The 20,765-nt window shown below is 44.5% G+C and overlaps 1 protein-coding gene across 4 annotated transcripts in view; it reads left to right on the top strand.

The window, feature by feature from the left end:
* STX8 (syntaxin 8) overlaps positions 1–20,765 on the top strand; it is a 246,148-nt gene that overhangs the window by 8,904 nt on the left and 216,479 nt on the right. For all 4 annotated transcript variants that reach the window (XM_079799291.1, XM_079799293.1, XM_079799290.1 and 1 more), the window contains exons 3-4: positions 6,790–6,884; positions 17,294–17,404. In XM_079799291.1, coding sequence (XP_079655417.1) covers positions 6,790–6,884; positions 17,294–17,404 — 206 coding nt within the window. The remainder of the gene's footprint in view (positions 1–6,789; positions 6,885–17,293; positions 17,405–20,765) is intronic.

Raw genomic sequence — 20,765 nt, 5'->3', positions numbered from 1 at the left:
TGTCCCTGCTTCCCGGCCACCTGGGAGCTGTCAAGTCACCGCTCCCCAGCCGCCCGGGAGCCGGCACGTCCCCGCTCCCTGGCCGCCCGGGAGCCAGGAAGTCCCTGCTTCCCGGCCGCCAGGGAGCCAGCACGTCCTCGCTCCCCGGCCGCCCAGGAGCCGGCACGTCCCCGCTCCCCAGCCGCCCAGAGCCGGCAAGTCCCCGCTCCCCGGCCGCCCAGAGCCAGCAAGTCCCCACTCCCCGCTCCAGGCCGCCCGGAGCCAGCACGTCCTCACTTCTGTCTGAAGCACCACTCCAGTAGCTCCCTCCGCCACCCCCCTTCCCCTCATAGCAGGCCTCACTCCGCTCTGTGCCTGCATACGCAAATTAACCACCATCTTTGTTTAGTTAATTTGCATACTTGCTCTGATTGGCTGTGGGCGTAGCGAAGGTAAGGTCAATTAGCATTTTTCTCTTTTATTAGGTAAGATTACAGGTCTCGGGCATGACTCTCACCATGACCTGCCCAGTTAGGAATTTATGATCAGATTACCCTGTGAGGTTACTTTGCATAGAGCACCCTTTTTTTTTTCATCCACAATTCCCCTGTTTGGTCATAAATCAGTCCCAAGGATTCGCTGATGATCAGCCTTTTGGTCGAGAATAGTACGATCTCACAGATCTAGGAAGGTTCATTCCTAGGAAGTTTCAGTATCCACATCATCTTGTTGACCATTGGGGATGGGGCAATGCTGTTACCATGGGATCTGAGTGGAGGCCTAATTTCTCCCCCAAAAGGAAGAGCAGGTAAATGGAAGGCAGTCAGGTCTTATGGTCTTCTCTGCAAAAAAACACTCAGGATCAGTTCTATCCTGTGAATTATCATGATCCAGGTTTTGCCATCTGTCTCATTCACTGTTTTTGGTATCTTGTATAACATTTACATAAGCAATAAAAGAGTATTAACAGTTTTCTCATACATGTTCAATAATCATAAACAAATTATATAGAACAAAAAGATAAAGTATAACTATTTTATTATTATTTATTATTATTTTTTAATAAATCTTTATTGTTCAGATTATTACAATTGTTCCTCTTTTCCCCCCCCATAGCTCCCCTCCACCCGGTTCCCACCCCACCCTCTGCCCTTAGCCCTCCGCCCCCCACTGTCCTCATCCATAGGTGTACGATTTTTGTCCAGTCTCTTCCCGCACCCCCCACATACCTTTCCCCCTGAGAATTGTCAGTCCACTCCCTTTCTATGCCCCTGATTCTATTATATTCACCAGTTTATTCTGTTCATTAGATTTTTTATTCACTTGATTGTTAGATTCACTTGTTGATAGATATGTATTTGTTGTTCATAATTTTTATCTTTACCTTTTTCTTCTTCTTCTTCTTAAAGAATACCTTTCAGCATTTCATACAATACTGGTTTGGCGGTGATGAACTCCTTTAGCTTTTTCTTATCTGTGAAGCTCTTTATCTGACCTTCAATTCTGAATGATAACTTTGCTGGGTAGAGTAATTTTGGTTGTAGGTTCTTGCTATTCATTATTTTGAATATTTCTTGCCACTTCCATCTGGCCTGCATAGTTTCTGTTGAGAAATCAGCTGAAAATCGTATGGGTGCTCCCTTGTAGGTAACTAACTGTTTTTCTCTTGCTGCTTTTAAGATTCTCTCTTTGTCTTTTGCTCCTGGCATTATAATTATGATGTGTCTTGGTGTGGTCCTCTTTGGATTCCTTTTGTTTGGGGTTCTGTGCGCTTCCTGGACTTGTAAGTCTATTTCTTTCACCAGGTGGGGGAAGTTTTCTGTCATTATTTCTTCAAATAGGTTTTCAATATCTTGCTCTCTCTCTTCTTCTGGCACCCCCATAATTCGGATGTTGGTACGCTTGAAGTTGTCCCAGAGGCTCCTTATACTATCTTCATATTTTTGGATTCTTTTTTCTTTTTTCTTTTCCAGTTGGGTGTTTTTTGCTTCTTTGTATTTCAAATCTTTGACTTGATTCTTGCGATCCTCTAGTCTGCTGTTGGATCTCTGTATGTTATTTTTTATTTCAGTCAGTGTATGCTTAATTTCTAGTTGGTCCTTTCTCATATCCTCGAGGGTCTCGCTAAATTTATCGACCTTTTCTAGAAAATTCTTGAAAAACCTTATAACCGTGGTTTTGAACTCTACATCCAATCGTTAGCTTTCCTCCATTTCTTTCATTTGTGACCTCTTTCTTTGTCTCCGCATTTTGGCTGCTTCCCTGAGTTGATAGAGTAGCTTTATGTGCTAGGTGTCCTATAGGGCCCAATGGCTCAGCCTCCCCAGTTACCTGAGGTGTACACTCTTGGTGCACCCCTTTGTGGGCTGTGTGCACAGTCTTGTTGTAGTTAAGCCTTGATTGTTGTTGGTATCACTGGGGGGAATTGACCTCCAGGCAAATTGGCTGTGAGGATCAGCTGTGTCTACTATGGGAGAACTTCTGTGCTGGAGACACTCTTATGAGGCAAGACTTGCTTCAGTGGGGCTTTGGTGCTCACTGAGTCTGCCACCTGAGTGTGTCCCTTATGGATCTGAGGAGTTGTAATCTGAATGGTCCTACTCTGACCCCTGGGTACACTGGCTCTTGGATCTCCAAGGAGGTGCTAATTTAGCCTCTGCCTGAGGCCACCCAGCAGGAGCTATGGAGAGATCTGAAGATTCCTCTCCTTTGTTTGGGTTTTAGAGGTGCCCAGATGAGGCCCAGCTGTGAAGCAATGCAAGCTGCTGTGGGCCTTGGGCCTTCTTTTGGATGTTCTGGGTCTCACTGACTCAGCTGAAGTTTGTTAGGCAAGTTTAGAATTCAAAGAACCAGGCCATTCATATGCAAAAGCCTCTGCGGACAGCTTGGATGGGGCAGAGTTTCAGGGCGGAGCAAACAGCAATGGCTTCTCGTCAGCCCTGCCCTAAGAGGCCCCTGGGTATCAGTGTCCCTTGGTAATCGCTGTAAGCACCTCTGAGAGAAAGCTGCCCTCGAGTTCCGCCCACTGCTAGACAGTCTAGTTTCTCCCCGTATGAGTCTGGGTCCCCAGAGTCTCGCCCGGAACTGGAGTTCAGAACAGTCGGGAGCTTGTGTCTCCCTGCGGATTGAAAAAGCCAGCCGCGTACTCAGTTGCCAGTGCTCTCCGCGCGCGCACGCCTCTGTACCTCTGCACTTTACTTCCGCAGCTCCTCTGAGTCTCGGTGTGCTTTTCTCTTCCCTTCTGGTTGTAGAATTTCCACTCAGTCAGCCTTCCTGTGTTTCTGGATGATGTCCATTTTGTCTTTTAGTTGTAGTTTTGAAGTTGTTGTGTGAGGCATCAAGTTCAGGTGTTTACCTATGCCGCCATCTTGGTTTCTCTCTCAAGTATAACTATTATTATGACTAGTATTATTAGCAGACAGGCAAAGATAAACAATTGGTTTCTGAGTTTGATGTCAATATATAGGCCCTGTTGATGTGTTTGGATAGCCATCTACCTCTGTCTACCTATTGAGCTTTTCTTCTGTTTTTATTTTTTTAAACACATAAATTTTTATAATATTTGCGTTTTATTTTGGTGTGTTGTAGGGATCTGATTTTCCCCCATTTGCTAAATTATTAATTACCTTCCCCCCCAACATATGAGATATTCTGTATCTCATTCATTGAACTTTCACACAATTACACTATTTCTGGACCTTCTGATCTATTTCACTAATGAAATTGTTAGCAGCTGCCAACATCATACTCTTGTAGTTTTTAATAAAGATTTATTATCTGATTGTTTAATTTCCCAGTATTATACCTATTCATGAATTTTCTTCATTTATCCTTCTTTTAGAGTGATCTTTCACAGCTTCATGAAAAAAGAACTTTGTGCTGTGCCTTTACCATAATTACCACTTCCTGCCCTATAAAAGAACTCCAAATAGGATTTTTGAATATATTAAATTGGAGAGCATTTACATTTTTTACAATATTATTAGTCTTTCCTTTTACTCATTCCTTCAGCAGTATTTCCTGCAGTTACTATAGGCCAGATACTGTGCTAGATTAATTTTTAGATTGTGTTGATATTTTTAATAACATCTTAAAATAATAATTAAAAAATTCTCCCTAGCTATTACTGAATTTAGGAATGTCCTTGATTCTTTATTTTATTTTTGATCAACATAGTGAATTTTTCCCTGTTTCTAGTAATCTTTCAGTTCTCTTAACTTTTCCAAATAGACTGTTAATAATCTGAATAATAATAATTTCATCTTTCTAGCCCTAATGTATTTCTTTAATTTGTCTTACTGCATTGGTTAGAACTTCTAGACCAAAGTTAAATAATATTGCAGTTAAGGCAATAGTGCTTCATTCATAGTTTTCTTTCTTTGTTTTGTTTTAAATAATTTCTCCCATACTGTGTTAATCATGTATTTTTCTGTTTTTAATCAATAACCCTATTTGCTTTATTATTAGATTTTCTCATAACAAACTATTCTTAAACTAGAGGCCTGGTGCACAAAATTCATGCACGGAGGGGGGGGGGAAGGGGGTGTCCCTCAGCCCAGCCTGCAAGCTCACCAATCTGGGACCGCTCAAGGGATGTCCGACTGCCCGTTTAAGCCCGATCCTGGTGGGATCAGGCCTAAACGGGCAGTCGGACATCCCTCTCACAATCCAGGACTGCTGGCTCCCAACTGCACACCTGCCTGCCTGCCTGATTGCCCCTAACTGCTTCTTCCTGCCAGCCTGATCACCCCCTAACCACTCCCTGCCAGCCTGATTGATGCCTAACTGCTCCCCTGCTGGCCCAATTGCCCCTAACTGCCCTCCCCTGCTGACCTGGTCACCCCTAACTGTCCTCCCCTGGAGGCCTGGTTGCCCCCAAATGCCCTTCCCTGCAGGCCTGGTCACCTCTAACTGCCCTCCCCTGCAGGCCTAGTTGCCCCCAACTACCCTCCCCTCCAGGCCTGGGTCCCCCTCAACTACCCTCTTCTGCCAGCCTGGTAACCCCTAACTGCCCTTCCCTGAAGACCTGATGGCCCCCAACTGCTCTCCTCTGCAGACCTGATTGCCTCCAACTGCCCTCCCTTGCAGGCCATCTTGTGGTGGCCATTTTGTGTCCACATGGGGGCAGCCATCTTTGACCACATGGGGGCAGCCATCTTGTGTGTTGGAGTGACGGTCAATTTGCATATTACTCTTTTATTAGATAGGATTACTAGTGTAAAATCTACTTGGTGATGGTCTATTGTAATTTTTAATGTAATTCTGAATTTGCTTTGCTAATATTTAAAAAAAGACTTTTACATTTATAACCCTTAATGGAGATTGCCATGTGGCTTCCCTTTTCCATTATCTCTGTTAGTGCTTGTTACCAAAGTGTGTAAGCTTAAACTTTGAATTAGGCATTTCTTCTTTTTCTATTCTTTGTAAAGTTTCTGTTAAATTATGGTAATAGAAGTTTTTTTTTCCTGATTATAAAAGTAATCATTTCCCCCCTTACTTACATAACCACGCTTGCCATTTTGATGTATTTAGTTCCTGGATTGTTTTTTCCATGTGTGGGTGACATTGTGTTTTATGACTTGATTTTTTCTCCTTTTAATAAATTATGTTGGATGGCTTTCTATGTCAACAAATTTTTATTTCAGTCATACTTTTTAATGACGACATACCCTTTCATCTCTTCAATACTTTTCTTTTTTAATATGGAATGCTTCACAAATTTCCGTGTCATCCTTGCACGGGGGCCATGCTCATCTTCTCTGTATCATTCCAATTTTAGTGTATGTGCTGCCCAAGCGAGCACTATCTCTTGAATACTTTTGATCTCTAACTTTGTAGACTCTTCTTAGGCCTGGTGTGTGTGTGTGTGTGTGTGTGTGTGTATGTTTTGCTTTTTTGTTTGTTTATTTAGCTCTTTACTTCGTGAGTGGGGAGAAATATCTTCTCCTTGGAGTTTCCCCATAAACATTGTGGGTGGCTTTTCTGTGGTCCCCAGAGGTATTAGAATAGTTTAGGTTAGACTTTTCTTGGCTGTCGATTCTTTGAAGGTTGCTTCATGTGGGTAGCCTTTGGCCAGTTTCTGGTGTTCTGCTGTTAATCTGAGGAGGGAGCCCCTGCTTCTACTATAGTTGTATAATTGCCATTTTTAACATGACAGCCAATGAAACCTGTGATAGTCTGTCTTTTTAAACATACCTCTGATTTCATCCATGGCTGACTATGTTTAATTTATGTGGGCGATTTTATTTTTCACATTTCTAAGCTCTCTCTCCACCCCTCCTCCGTCCTTTAAGGTAGCACTGATAGTCACAAACAGAAATTTCCTCTGGGTTTATAGAATGATTGGAAAAAATCCACACAATCCTGGAAAAAGAGCAATGTATGGTTAACATTCCTCGTGTGTAGGAAGAACACACTGCTATAAAACTTTTAAATGCGTTATACCTAGTAAGATGGTGGTTCTCACTGGGGAGAATGAAGCCTGGAGAACACCATCTCCTGCGTGGCTCCAAGAGGGACAGACGGGATCAGAGAGTTGATTCTCAGGGGACAGAAGTCAGTAGATGGTGAGGGCAAAGTAACAGTTTCTAGTCAATGCCAGTGTTAGACATGACTGGCTTACCACCTGCTCAGGTTGTAGTGACCATTAAGATTCCGTCGACCCTGAGGCTGTCATTGGGAGGATGGCTAAGGTCTCTTCCAGTCCTCCCTGGATTGAATCGTAGCACATGAAGCAGCGTTGACATGGTACTTTTAGAGGATTCTCTCCGTTTGGACTGGCATACTTAGGATGTGTTCTTTTCTTTTCAGCTTACCGTGACAATCAGAGCTTTGTTGCAGAATCTGAAGGAAAAGATCGCCCTTTTGAAGGACTTATTGCTAAGAGCTGTGTCAACACATCAGATGTATCCATGTAAACATTTCCACCTCTCTTCTAGAGTGGGAGGAAAAATGGTCTTATTTTAAGAAAGGAAGGAATCTGGGCCACCCAGATTTTTCCACAGCTTAAGGAAGACCTGGTTTCCAAAATATCACTATACTGTTGATTTCTATTTTAAGGGTCTGTTACATGTTTTACAGTGAATATGCTAGCGAAGCAAGACATACTGAAGGAATTAACTTATTTGGGTGTAGTCCTTAGCATGCAGGAAGCTGACGCTTTCTGTCAGTGCTGTGTTTGCATAGAGCCTTGTGCTACTTACCACCTGTCTAGACTGCCTTGAAGGCCAGTACCAGGAGAACCCATACTTCCCCCCCCCCTGTTTATTTAGATTATTGGGATGTAACTTGTTTGCCTTATTATTTTTAATGCTGTATGAACACTGCCTCTGGGAATTTTGTGGCGGGGAGGGAGGGCAGTTGCTTGAAGCAAGTTGAGTCATCATCTCAACTTCCACCAACACTGTCAAGTATTAAAAATATATATATTTTTTTAGAAATTCATAATCTGGCCAATTTAGTGAAATACATGTGACCTATGAACTAAATGAATCCTTTAAACCTGAGTTTATATTGGTTTGGAAATTGACCTCAAACTAGTCCTCTCTTCATTTCTTTCAGTTGTCAGTAGTTCATACCCCAAACCCAAATTGTAGTATCTCAGGAAATAGTTGTTACTGCACACTTTTAAATAGGGGAAAATGTAGGAATATAGTTTTTTAGATAAAACAATAGAAAATGTTTTAAAAAATATTTTCCTCCAAGTGTAACCCCCTTTATGTCACCAGGGAGGTTTGTTTAGGTTAGTTGCATGATTTTTCATATATTCAGTTATTAACCCACTAAGGTTTCAAAATAAAAGTTTAATTTCAATAAGCAAGCAGGACCTTATTTTTAACTAGATTGGAATATTCTGATACATTTAGTTTTTAACTTTACCTTCCATCTGGTATCATTTTTTACTTACTTGCACAGTTAATCTTACCTTATAATAAACAAATATGCAAATTGACCGCACCTTCGCTACGCCCAAGCCACGCCCACCAACCAAGCCACGCCCACCAATCACGCCCACCAGGAAACCGTTTCAAGGACTTTGGGGTGTGGCGGAGCCCAAGGCTGGGAAAGCCTCGGGGCGGAGGCTTTCCGGGCCTTGGGCACCAGCGGGCAGCCTGCACGGATCGCAGGAAAGCACTGGGGGTCGGCTCCTTCGATCAGTAGCAGGGACTCTGAGTGCCGCCAAGCCCAAGGCCAGAAAAGCCTCGGGCGGAGGCTTTCCCGGCCTTGGGCACCAGTGGGCAGCCTGCAAGGATCGCAGGAAACCACTGGGGGTCGGCTCCTGCGATCCTTAGCAAGGATGTTGGGTGCCGCAGAGCCCAAGGCCACCGCCCGGGGCCAAGCCCCGACCCTGAAAAAGGCAGAAGGCGGTGGCCACAGTCAAGGCCTGGGTCCCTGGTGCCGGCAGAAAACTGGTGCAGGCAGCCAGGTGAATGAAGGTCTATTGCACGAATCTTTGTGCAAACGGGCTACTAGTCTATTATATACAGAGTTTTTATTTTATCAAAATCAAGAAGTCTTAATATATAGCGCTCAAGTAATTTTAAATTGGTAGGGCTATTTTCTCCACTTTAGTACTAAATACTGGGAAGTTTGCACATGAGGTCAAGGTGTGAAATTTCATTTTGTTGTTATCTAAAGCACATATTTTGAAAGGTAACTGAGTATTGTTACACAAGGCAATATTAACAACTATGTATTTGCTAACTTCCATTAAGGTAACTGATTATTATTCATCTAATAATATTTATGTGCAAAGCATGTAAGGCACAAAGGGCTCAAATTAAAAACTTATATTTTTCTCTGTTAATAATTTCTGGTAGTTGTTAATTATAGAGAGTAGTAAGCATTCTACCCTAATAATTGACTTTGTTCTTCTACATGCTTGCAGTCTGACCATCTGTTGGAATCTCTTAGACTTTGGTTTTGTGGTGATCTCAGAATTGCTGAATTAAGCACTAAGCATTTAAAATTACCAAACAGAATTATTAAACAACATTATGAAAATATTTAAAGGCCTTAATATGGATAATTTAGAATTTCCTAGGAGAACTACAAAACTCAACTGGAATATAACAGCTTTCTTTAAAATCATATATATATATATATATAAATTTTTTTTTTCATACAATTGGGTCTGTATATCCTGGAATAAAACCAATACTAAGGATGAAATTTATATAATCCACCCCACGGGGACCATCCAAACCTCTGTATTTTTTTAAAAAGTATGTATATTTTTTACTTCAGAGAGAAAGGGAGAGAGAGAAATACCAATGATGAGAGAGAATCATTGATCGGCTGCCTCCTGCATGACCCCTACTGGGTATTGAGCCCCCAACCCGGGCATATGCCCTTGACTTGGAATTGAACCTGGGACCCTTCAGTCTGCAGGCGGATGCTCTATCCACTGAGCCAAACCACCTAGGGTGCAAACCTCTGTATTTTCTGGGAGACTTTTGATAGAAAGGAAAGAAGGAGGCAGTTTCTGTTATGAAGGCCTCTTTTTAATTCTCTTTTTCCCCCACAGCTCTTCCCCTGATCTTCCTCTTCCCAGGTACTTTAAGTAATTCTATGGCAGTTATCCTCCAGATTTTGGTATATCAGATAGCAATTTATTAGTCTAAACTAGTGGCCCGGTGCACACAATTCGTGCACTCAGGGTGGGGGGTGGTCCCCCACCCTGGCCTGTGCCCTGTCACAGTGCGGGAGCCCCGCAACCCATTGTCCCAAAGAGGTAGGCCCCGCCCACCCATCTGTGGCTCCTTGATGGATTGCCCCAAAGAGGTAGGCTGGAGCTGGGGGAGGCCTGCGGATTCCCGGGCCCTGGCGGAGGCCTGTGGACCCCTGGCGCAGGTGCCCGGAGGCCCCTGCTGCGACCCTGCCCCCTGGCCAGGCTGCGGCGCCTGCGGACCCCCGGCACAGGCACGCAGAGAGGCCTCTCTGCTGCGGCCCCGCCTCCATCCCCGACGCTGCAAGTCCCCGCCTGCCTGCTCCTGCTGCGCATGCAGCCTGCTGATTGGTCATTACTGTGACAGCGTCCCGACCAATTTGCATATTACCCTATTATTAGTATAGATAAGCTGATGTTGTCAGTTTGTTTGGATGGCTCCTTCCCTTCATTACAAAAAGGGTATTGCACAATACCCTAAGTCACTGATGGAGTTGGAGAGCGAACCCAGCCTTTCAGCAGAGGTTTTCACACTGAGGACAGGCACCTTTGAAATCTTCAGTAATGTGCCCTGAACCTCACAGCTGTGAAATGGAAGAGCGAAGATGCAAACGCAGGGCTCTCTGGCCTCAAAGCCAGTGGTTTAAAAGCTGACTTCCAATTGAGTAGAGATTCACAGTCAACTGTCACGTGGCATGTCTTCAACTACAATTCCCTGTTCAGTGGCACGCTGCTGCAGTGCCAAGACAAATCCTTATGGTGCAGATGCTCCAGACCCTTCTTCATCATCACAAAGATTAAACAGTGTTCCCTGTGGCTTATTAGGTACACTTTATGATGTTGTAATTCTTAGAAAAATTTTTGTCCATAAATCGCCAATAGAGTGACTTTTTAATCCTGTTTTCAGGGCATAATTGATGGGTGACTGTTTAAATGTGAATATTTGAATGCCACATTTCCTTACTGTATCGGGTAGTTGAGAGTTTATGGTACTTTACTGAGTGAATTTATGCCCTTCTGCATTCGTGTTGCTTTCCAAAGAACACTAGGAGTTGCCAGAAAGGTAAGTCCTATGAAAATGCCTTCCAAACAATGAAATTCATGGAGTTCAGGCATAAGATGTTATTGCTCTTTCTCGAAAAAGTATTTTTCTTCTGGCAAGAATAAATGTGAAATTAAAATGAAGGTTCTGTGCTTTTGAATTGGTTAGTTTGCAATTCATAAACCAAAGTCCTGCAGCCAGAGAGTTTAAATTGCTGAAAGACATTAGCTTCTATTCACAGAGCTTCTTTGAGATGGAATTGTAATAGCCTCACCAGTTGAGAGAGGTGTGTGCACGGGAGCTGCATGTGAAATGTCAGGTGGCACTCGAATTTTTTCTCGTGGCGCTTGGGTTTTCAAAGGCGGCACGTAAAGTGAATTTTAAAATCTCTTTACAAAGGGATTCAGTATCAAAAGATGCTTTGGTGTAATGGGAGACATTTTGTGGAATAATTTTTACAAATCTATGAATGACTTTTCTCCACTTTGTATTATTTTTTTGGGAAAGGGGAGGCAGAGAGGTAGATGGAAGGATAGATGCAGCAGTCACCTTCTAACTCTCGCCATAATGTAGGTGCGGAGAGGCCAACTGGAGAGTCAGTGACAGCCCCGTGTGGCTCCCGTGCCAGCGCAGTGGCTCTCAGACCCTGCGCCTGCCCGTGGCCGCTTTCGCTGTGCCTAGCGATGTGAGGAAAATAGACCAGATCGCGTTTGTCAGCAGAAACCTTTTGGTTTATAGTCTGTTACACGGTTCTTTCTCGTTTTTAGTGTTAAAATCTTTTCATCATGTTAGTAAAAGCAGTTTTGTCTGTTGTGGTTTTTTCTGAATATCCATACGCGGCCAAAAGTATAGTTGGTAACTTCATATAAGTCTCCCTCCTTCCCCCGTTTGTCTGGAAGTGTTTCTGCTCCATGAAATCCGAGTCCAGGCACCGCGGGAGAAGTAGGAGCGACACTGGCTTTGGGGCCGGACAGAACTGATGGAAGACCAGCTCCGCCACTTCCGCCGGGCCACGGCACAGCGGAGCCGGTCTGACCTGTTCATTCTGCAGAGTAGGAGTGATCAGACCTCGCGAGGCTGTTGTGAACATTGAAGAAAATGTATTTAAAGCACCTCACAGGACTAGACCCCCATGTGGTGGGTGTAGAATAAAAAATAGTTACACTTTCTGTGTAACCTTGGACAGGTTACTTAATCTCTTTGTGCCTCGTTTTTCTTGTCTGGGGAAAAAAAAAAAGGAATAACAAAAGTAGACCTGGTTTATAGGATTGTTGTGAGGATTAAATTATATGGATAGAAGGTGGTTTGCATATAATAAAGCCCTCCTTGAGAATTAGCTGCTACTCATTTTATTCTTTTTCAAAAAATATTTTTGTATTGATTTCAGAGAGGAAGTGAGAGGGACAGAGAGAGAGATAGAAACCTCAACAATGAGAGATAATCATTGATCGACTGCCTCCTGCATACCCCACATTGGATCGAGCCCACAAGAGAGTTGTACTGCTTTTGAAATTGATGTTCTCTAAGTAAATTAGTCCATTCCTAACTACTTTAAATCTGTAACTAGTGTCTGCTAAATTTTAAAACTTGTCTTTATTGTTTTTATGATTAAAAATACTTTCTTCCTACATACTTCTTTTGTTAGTTTTTACCATGTGCCCAGATCAGGAATGGAACCATGACCTCCAAGTTCATAGGTCAACACTCAACCATTGAGCCATGCTGGCCAGGCTATTATTTTATTACTAGAGGCTGGATGCACGAAAATTTATGCAAGAGTAGGCTTTCCTTCCCCCGGCTGCCGGCACCGGCTTCCCTCTGGCACCCGGGACCCGGGCTGCTTCCCTCCGGATGCCACCGGCAGGTGCCTGGGAACCTGAGCTGCTTTGCTCCGGCCCTGCTTTGTCTGGAAGGACGTTCGGAATGACGCCCGGAAGGATGTTTGGTCTAATTAGCATATTACCCTTTTATTATTATAGATTGTAAAAGTTATAGCTACCACCAGCCACTTTCTTTTCCTTCCTTACCCTGTCCCCACACCCCAAACTACCATGAGTGTATATACATTCAGTATGATCATTGCCTAGATCAGCAGTTGCCAACCGGTGGTCCGCGGACCACTGGGGGTCTGTGAGGTCCAAAAGGTTGGTGACCACTGGTTTAAGGAAACCTTTGGAGCAGCGGTCGCCAACCAGTGGTCCGCGGACCACTGGTGGTCGTGAGGTCTGAAAGGTTGGTGACCCCTGGCCTAAATGATTCTTTAGCTTCTTGTTAACAACCCTTACCCCCACTCCCCCATCTCCTTATGCTCTGTTCTCTGAATAGATTAAAATAAAGAGGTGGAGCGTTCCTAGTAGAGTATTGGTTAGTTTTCCCAGACTTCCAGGGAGCCTCTGGGGATATTCTGAATTAATAGTACCAGTTTTGTTACTGTCTGTAACAGGATGCTAAGAAGGGGCAAAATTCAATGCACAGTACTGGGAACCTCAGGGTGGAGAAGCCCGGAATGCTTTGGTGGCAAGCCCAGCAGGTGTGGTGGAAAGGCCATGATTTAGAGCAGAAAGAGCTGTTCTAGCCCAGCACTGCCATCACCAACCACGGGCCTTAGCCCTCCAGTCCCGGTCAGGACAGGGGCGTTGGACCAGGGACCTCTGAGGCCTCTCCTAGCATTCACTGTCTGTGACTGTTCTTCATTACTAGTCTACAAAACGTACTCACCGAGCTGCACAGCTCTGAGTAAATCAGTCCATTCCTAACTACTTTAAATCTGTAACTAGTGTCTGCTAAATTTTAAAATGTTTCTTTATTATTTTTATGATTAAGAGTACTTTCTCCCTACCCACTTCTTTTTGTTAGCTTTTACCCGTGACTCTGCTCTTTTCCTCGTCCCCATCCTATTGCCCATTGTTCTCCATAGTTAACAGTGTTGATGGCTGGTACCTGTCATCCATGCTTTTCTAGGCATGAACAAATGTCTGCATAGATGAAAATACAAAAATCTTTTGACTATAAAGGTATAATATTATACATATGGTTTTGAAACGATTTTATTAATTAGCACGTGGCAGAGTCAAACGATAGAAACAGTATTCAATGAACAACAAGTGTCTCTCACCCTGAACTCCCAGCTCCCCCTCCTTAGCTGTTTGCATATCCTTCCAGGAGTTTTCTGTGTGTGTACAAACATATATGTGGCTATCTGATTTTTTTTAATGCAGTGGAAACGTACTCTTTACTGTTTAGCTCTTTGCTGCTGCTGCTTTTCTTATTTTTATTTTTTGGTTTAATGCTGCATTTTGTAGATGATTTCATATCAAATAATTCACAGGAGCACTTAGTAAGTGCTCAGACATGTTAATTATCATTATCATTGGTACATAAGGAGCTTCCCTGGATTTCTGGGGGGCTGCAAAGCATTCCATTATGTATGCACTAGTTCCTTATTAATGAACTTTAGGATGTTTTCAGAATCTATATTAATAAAAGGGTAATATGCTAATTAGACCGGACGTCTTCTGGACGACCATCCGAATGTCCTTCCTGACAAAGCTGGACCTGGGTGAAGCCGCCCGCCCCGTGGTCCCGGGGGTGCCAGCACTTGCGGCTGCGGCTGCGGCTGCGGCTGCGGCTGCGACTGCGGCCCGGGAGAGGGAGAAGCCACCCACCTACGTCTCAGGTGCCTCTGGCTTCAGCCCGGGCGAAGCTGCCCGCTCACAGTCCCTTGCAGCTGCGGCTGGCCTGGGTGAAGCCGGCCCGGGTCCCAGGTGCCTGTGGCCAGCCAGAGGGAGGGAAGCTCGGGTCCTGGGTCCCAGGTGCCTGTGGCCGTCCGGAGGAGGGAATCCTGGGTCCCAGGTGTGGGACCGAGGTAGAGGCAGTTAGGGGCAATCAGGCCATCAGGGGAGCAATTAGGGGCAATCAGGCAGACAGGCAGAGGTGGTTAGGGGCAATCAGGCAGACAGGCAGAGGGGTTAGGGGCGATCAGGTAGACAGGCAGGCGAGCAGTTAGGAGCCAGCGTTTCTGGATTGCGAGAGGCAGTTGGACATCCCCCGTGGGGTCCCGGATTGGAGAGGGTGCAGGCCGGGCTGAGGGACACCCTTCCCCCCCGACCCCCGTGCTCGAATTTCGTGCACCGGGCCTCTCGTCTACTATAATAAGTAATGCTGCAGTGACCATCTTTCTTTCTGAGTCTGTATAGATGTGTGAATATATCTGCAGGATGAATTCCTTTTGAAAGAATGTGCCATTTAAATTTTGTTAGGTATTTGGAAGGCATTGTGGCAGTTGGTTGAATCTGTTTACATTCCTGCCAAGCATGTCTGAGAGTCCTGATTCCTGCCCGATTTCCAGAGCTGCCTCGCCACGGTTCCCTGCAGATAGCTGAAATTGCTATTTATTTAAATTTGCATTTCTCCTACTAATGCAGAACGAAGTGTTTTTCCTTTGATTAGAGTTATTAGTGTTTTTTCTTGTGCTCTGTTATGTCCTTTGCCTTTCTAAATTTGCCACTATTAATTTGTAACTTGTAATTTTTTTGGCAGATATTTAAAATTTTTATGAAGCCAGATTTATCTTTTCCTTCATGCCTCTAGGTTTTCAGTCCAGAAAGATTTTTACTACTCCAAGATTATTAAAAAGCTCTCCTATGTTTTCTTCTAAGGATACTCCTGTCATTTTACTTTTTATGTTTAAATACTTGAGCCAGTTAAATCTGTGTTTAATTGTAACATTGGATTATAGTTCAGCTTATGTTTGCTTGGGTGTTGGATGCTGAAAACCACAGGTCGCCAGAGTAAGTTGAGCATAGTATTGTGATATAATTAATAGTTTCCACAATTTAAAATTCCTGTTTTGTCCTATGTAATTCATGTTATAGCTTCTGACATTTCTGTTTTTGTTTTCGGAGGAACTTCCTTTAGATAGAAGAAAAGCCTTCTGCTTTATTGACTATTTACCACTAATTTGAAGCACTATTTATTCTTGATGTTGCTAATGTTTGGCCCTTTTATTAAGACAGAAGAAGTATTTAACCCACTGTATCTTAGTTAGAGCTGCTACTTCATGGTCTCTATGATGGGTACTTAGTGACTACAGTCAAGAAGGAAATGGAAAAACGGTGGTAGTAATTTTACTCAGAAAAGCATGGCATTCTGGAATGTTGAGAGAATTAATTTATTATTATTTTTTTATATGTAAGGCCACTAACACTGCTTAGCTACATTGGTTTGGGGGATTAATGACTTTTCTAACTACTATCTGTTTTTGGGGAAAATTTTTATAGGTTTATTACTGTTTTACTAGCTAGCCAGCTCGTTGTATTCAAAATTAGCAACACAAGCTATAGATTCACTGGGCCACAGTTTTTTCCTTATTCACCAGGCAATGGTGATGCTACTACTTGATTCTGCCAATTCCTTAGAATTTGGGGGGCCTAAATGCAGTGTTGCTGTCCCTCTTTTAAAAGAAAAGAATCTGTAAGTCCAATGCAGCTGTCTCACTAGTGTCTTCTAGAGCAGGTCGTGGTGGCCAGGGCTTTGAGTCACCAGTGTTTCAGCTCTAGGAAGACAAAGGGCATTTAATAGGAAAGTAAAAGCCAGATAAATCCCAGCATGTTGAGCTGGCTTACCTTTGTGCTTGCTTTTTGTGTATGTCGCCATATATGTCCTTTCAAAGGTGTTCCTTAGCTTTCTCCACTCGTTCTCTTAATGGCAGAAGTTTTCTCCATCAACAGTTCCTTTATTTTGTTTTTAAAAAAACACATGGACACACACACACACACACACACACACACACACACACACACTCAGCCTAGAGGAGCTCATGTAGTTTACTTCAAGAAAGCTAGTATATAAAACTTTGGATTTAATCCTGATTTATTTTTTTAGCCATAACTTATGAATTGTGCTGGAAAAGGGGTTAGAGTTTACCTGTCATTACATAGAAACACATCATGGTTCAAAATCATACATAGTGTTCAAAATAGGACTTCTGCGTTTCCTAGTCTAGCATGCTTATTAGTAGATCAACAGATTATGGTTATCTCTTTGTAATTTTCTTTAAAGATCATGCAATGTATTTAAATAATGAACTTTTAGAGCAAATCTGTTGCATAAAGTGGCACTTTACAAAATATATTCCAGGTATTCATAGGTGTTAACATGGAAGGAAGAAGGCAATACTGGAACCTTTTTTTCCTCTTTTTCTTTTTTAACAGAGTATTTAGCATATTGATGTCAAGGAAAACACCCTTGACCATTGACAGCTGTAACTGAAAACCTGAGGAATCACTGAGTGAGACTGTCCTGCTGGACAGGAATGATCGTTTCAGTGTTGGTCACTGGGAGGAAAATACTGTTCACCTACTGCATTCCTCAGTGAAGGAACTGTGTGAGGGGTCCATTCCAGTGTTTGTAAGTCCCTTGTGAGGGCCAGTCGAGGTCCTTTACTTGACCGACTGTGAAATTGAAGGTCAGAGCAGGAGAAGAAGGGTGGTTCAAATCTCTTCTGGACAGGATGGACTAGAGTCCGAGCAGTCAGCTCAATTAATAACGTGATAGGTAGAATGAGGTCATTCACGCACTGTTGGACCTTAACGAGATGTCTGCAGAACACAGCTTGAAGGGGACCGAAGACAGAACCTACTGGATGATCTTGTAACCCGAGAGAGACTACTTCTGGCATCCTTTAAGAACGAGGGTGCAGAGCCCGATCTCATCAGGTATGGTGTTTCCATTTACAGGGTTACGTGGTGGGGGAAGGTTGATTTGCAGAGAACAGCTGTATTCTGAATGGCTTCATTCCTTTAACTAGTAAAATATATTCTGTTCATTTATAGTGTTTCCCTATTTGATCTGTTCAATTCCGTTTTCATTAATTTTCTAGGTTTTGTGCATCAGGTGTGTGCAGCTGGATCCCATCTCAGAGGAAGGGTATTTAGGTAGAACGCAGGCAGTCAGCGCCTTTCTTTTGCATGCCTTGTTGAGCTCTCCACTGTTAGCTGCCTTTTAAACTCCTGAAGTCACATACTTATCTGGGGAAATGTTTCTGTTTTCAATTGGCACCTTGAAAAAACTGTCCTCGTAAGATGCAGTCTGGGGTTCATGGAGTAGAACAGGTGGATTCCTCTCATGGTGGAGTGTCACTCGGGGTGGTGGCAGGGCCTGTGTCCCACTTGGGGGAAGCTGAGTGGTGCTTTTTGGGCGTCAGGTCCTCAGTGCTGTTTCTCTGTACACATCACGGCAGCTCCTGTGTTGTGGGTCTGCCCCCTGGTGGTCAGTGTATGTCATAGTGACCGGTCGGATGGTCGGACACTTAGCATATTAGCCTTTTATATATATCCTAGAGGCCTGGTGCATGAAATTCATGCATGGGAGGGGGGTTCCCTCAGCCCAGCCTGCACCCTCTCCAATCCGGGATCCCTTGCGGGATATCTGACCGCCCGTTTTAGGCCTGATCTTGGGGATCAAGCCTAAACCAGCAGTCGAACATCCCTCTCATAGTCTGAGACCACTGGCTCCTAACTTCTCACCTGCCTGCCTGCCTGATCGCTCCTAATTGCACCCCCTGTTGGCCTGGTCACCCCCCAACTGCCCCCCCCGCCAGCCTAGTCACCCCCAACTGCCCACGCCCTGCTGGCCTGGTCGCCCCTAACTGCCCCCCCGCCGGCCTGGTTGCCCCTAACTGCCCCCCCGCAGGCCTGGTTGTCCCTCACTGCCCCCCCCCCCCCCCCCCCCCCCCCGCCGGCCTGGTCGCCTCCAACTGCTCCCCCTTTGGGCCAGGTTGCCCCACACAGCCTGCTGTTCGATCGTTTGGTCGCCCCTCACTAATCCCCCTGCCGACCTGGTCGCCCCACACAGCCTGCTGCTCAGTCATTTGGTCGCCCCTCACTAATCCCCCTGCCGGGTCTAGTCACCCCACTCAGCCTGTTCAGTCGTCCGTTCGGTTGCAATGGTCGCTTAGGCTTTTATATATATATAGACTAGAGGCCCGGTGCACAAATTTGTGCACTGGTGGGGTCTGGCTGGCCCACCCTGGTCGGGGCTGATCGGGCTGGCTGAGGGGAGGGGACGTGGGAGGTTGGCCAGCTGGCCCTGACCCCTGGTTGAATTTCTGGTCGACAATTTGCATATTAGCCTTTTATTATATAGGACATATATATCTCTGTATATATATATTGATTTCATAGAGGAAGGAAGAGGAAGATAAAAACATCAATGATGAGAAAGAATCATTGATCAGCTGTCTTCTTCATGCCCCCCGCTGGGGATCGAGCCTGCAACTCAGGCATGTGCCCTGACCAGGAATTGAACTGTGACCTCCTGGTTCATAGGTCAACACTCAGCCACTGAGCCACACCAGCCAGGCTCTTAAGTCCTTTCTGTGGAGTGTGTTAGAAATGCAGAGTCTCAGACCTCACCCCAGCTCTACTGAGGCTGCAGTTTAACAAGACCCTCACGTGATTTCAATGCACTGTAGATTTTGAGAGGTACTGCTTTATATTATTGTTAATTGTGACATTTTGCATTAGAATCACTCAAGAGACATAAAAGAAAGAAAAAAGAAGAAAGAGAGAGAAAGAGAAAAGAAAAATACAAGTGTCTGGACCGTATACTTGCAGAGTGTGAATTAGCAGTCTGGTGAGAGGCCTGGGTGGCAGTCATGCTGGGCACCTCAGGTGATCCTAACAGGGCAGGTTAGAGCCCTGCTTTGTGTCATGGATACCAGTAACGAGAGCTAATGGCGTATGTCTGCTGCTTGATTTCTGGGTGCCAGGCACCATGCTAAGCTCTTTTAAGAACCTTCCTTAGGAGATCTTTGTTACATTCCCATTTTTCAGAAGAGGAATTGAGGCTCAGAGGAGTCAGATAACTTGCACAGACTCTAAAACAAATCAGTCTCAGAGTTTGGGTTTCTTCTACTAGTAGATCTGTGTGTCTTCAGATGGGCACTCAACCACTGTGCATGAAAAGCTGGACCAAGAGTTGGAAGCACCCAGCTCTGTTGCTTACTAGTTACCCAGTCACCTGGGCTTCAAAATCATTGACCTTGAAACGGGTATCTGTGTTATGCCTCTTTTTCCGTTGTGTGTGGACCGGATGAGGTGATTGTTGTGTGAAGGGCATTGTAAGCTCTAAAACCTTTAAAAACATAAGGCGTTATTCTTGGAGCATTGTGCACCGTTAGGGTAGGAGGGGATTGAGGGGTTCATGCTGCCTCCTTTGTTTCCAGGAGACCTTCTGTCCTTGTTGCATCCCCTGAGTGCTGGAGTCCTGGCCTCCATGGCCGGTCGTGTTCCATGCTCTGCCCCTGGTCCTCTGCCCTCCCATTCTCCCCTTGCAAATCTTGTTCTGTTCCCTTTCCTCAGTGCTCAGCTTGCTGCTTGTTGTCCTATTAAGCAACTGTGCATTCATTCTCACAGTGGAATCCATGGCTGGCAGTGACTTGTCTTCTGGAGTAGTTTAGCTAAAACCTCCTTGAGTCTAAAGGAAATTAACTGATGGGAGGGTTTTAGAGAATATGGCAGATTGGTGGCAGAGGTGTTTGGGATGGAGGCCTATTGAGACCTCTGAAGTCCAGCCACTAGGCCTGCCCCCTGCTCCTCCTGTGTTTAAGGCTAGTGCACATGGTGGGCCTAAAGGTCTTACTTGGTGAGCAGCTGGGGCGGCATGGGGATGGAGGAGAATCTATGAAGCAACGATAACCAACGTCTTGAGGGATGGAGTAATTTAGGAAACCAGCCAGGCTCTTTTACATGCTCCAAGATGAAACTGAGGATAGCACCATTGTAGACTTACTAGAGCAGCGGTCCCCAACCTTTCGGACCTCACGGACCACCAGTTGGTGACCACTGTACTAGAGTCCAGCAGTGCAAGGACAGATGAGTGAATGAATAAATGTTCGAGTTAAAGTAGGTGGCTACAAGTAGATTAGATTTGAGGTCAGAGTTTCTGATCTTTAACTTTATTCACCTGCCTATGTCAGAGTATTATTTTTGCCTTTTTTTTTTTTTAAACCCTAACCCCACATTTAAGCCTTCTCTTCCATCCCCAACTTCTTATACCCCGATCATTCTTCTGCTT

The sequence above is a fragment of the Cnephaeus nilssonii genome, assembly GCF_951640355.1.
Source record: "Cnephaeus nilssonii genome assembly, chromosome: 19".
NCBI classification, from domain to species: domain Eukaryota; kingdom Metazoa; phylum Chordata; class Mammalia; order Chiroptera; family Vespertilionidae; genus Cnephaeus; species Cnephaeus nilssonii.
Note: the sequence above shows the minus strand (reverse complement) of the source record. Positions and strands in the feature narration are given on the sequence as shown.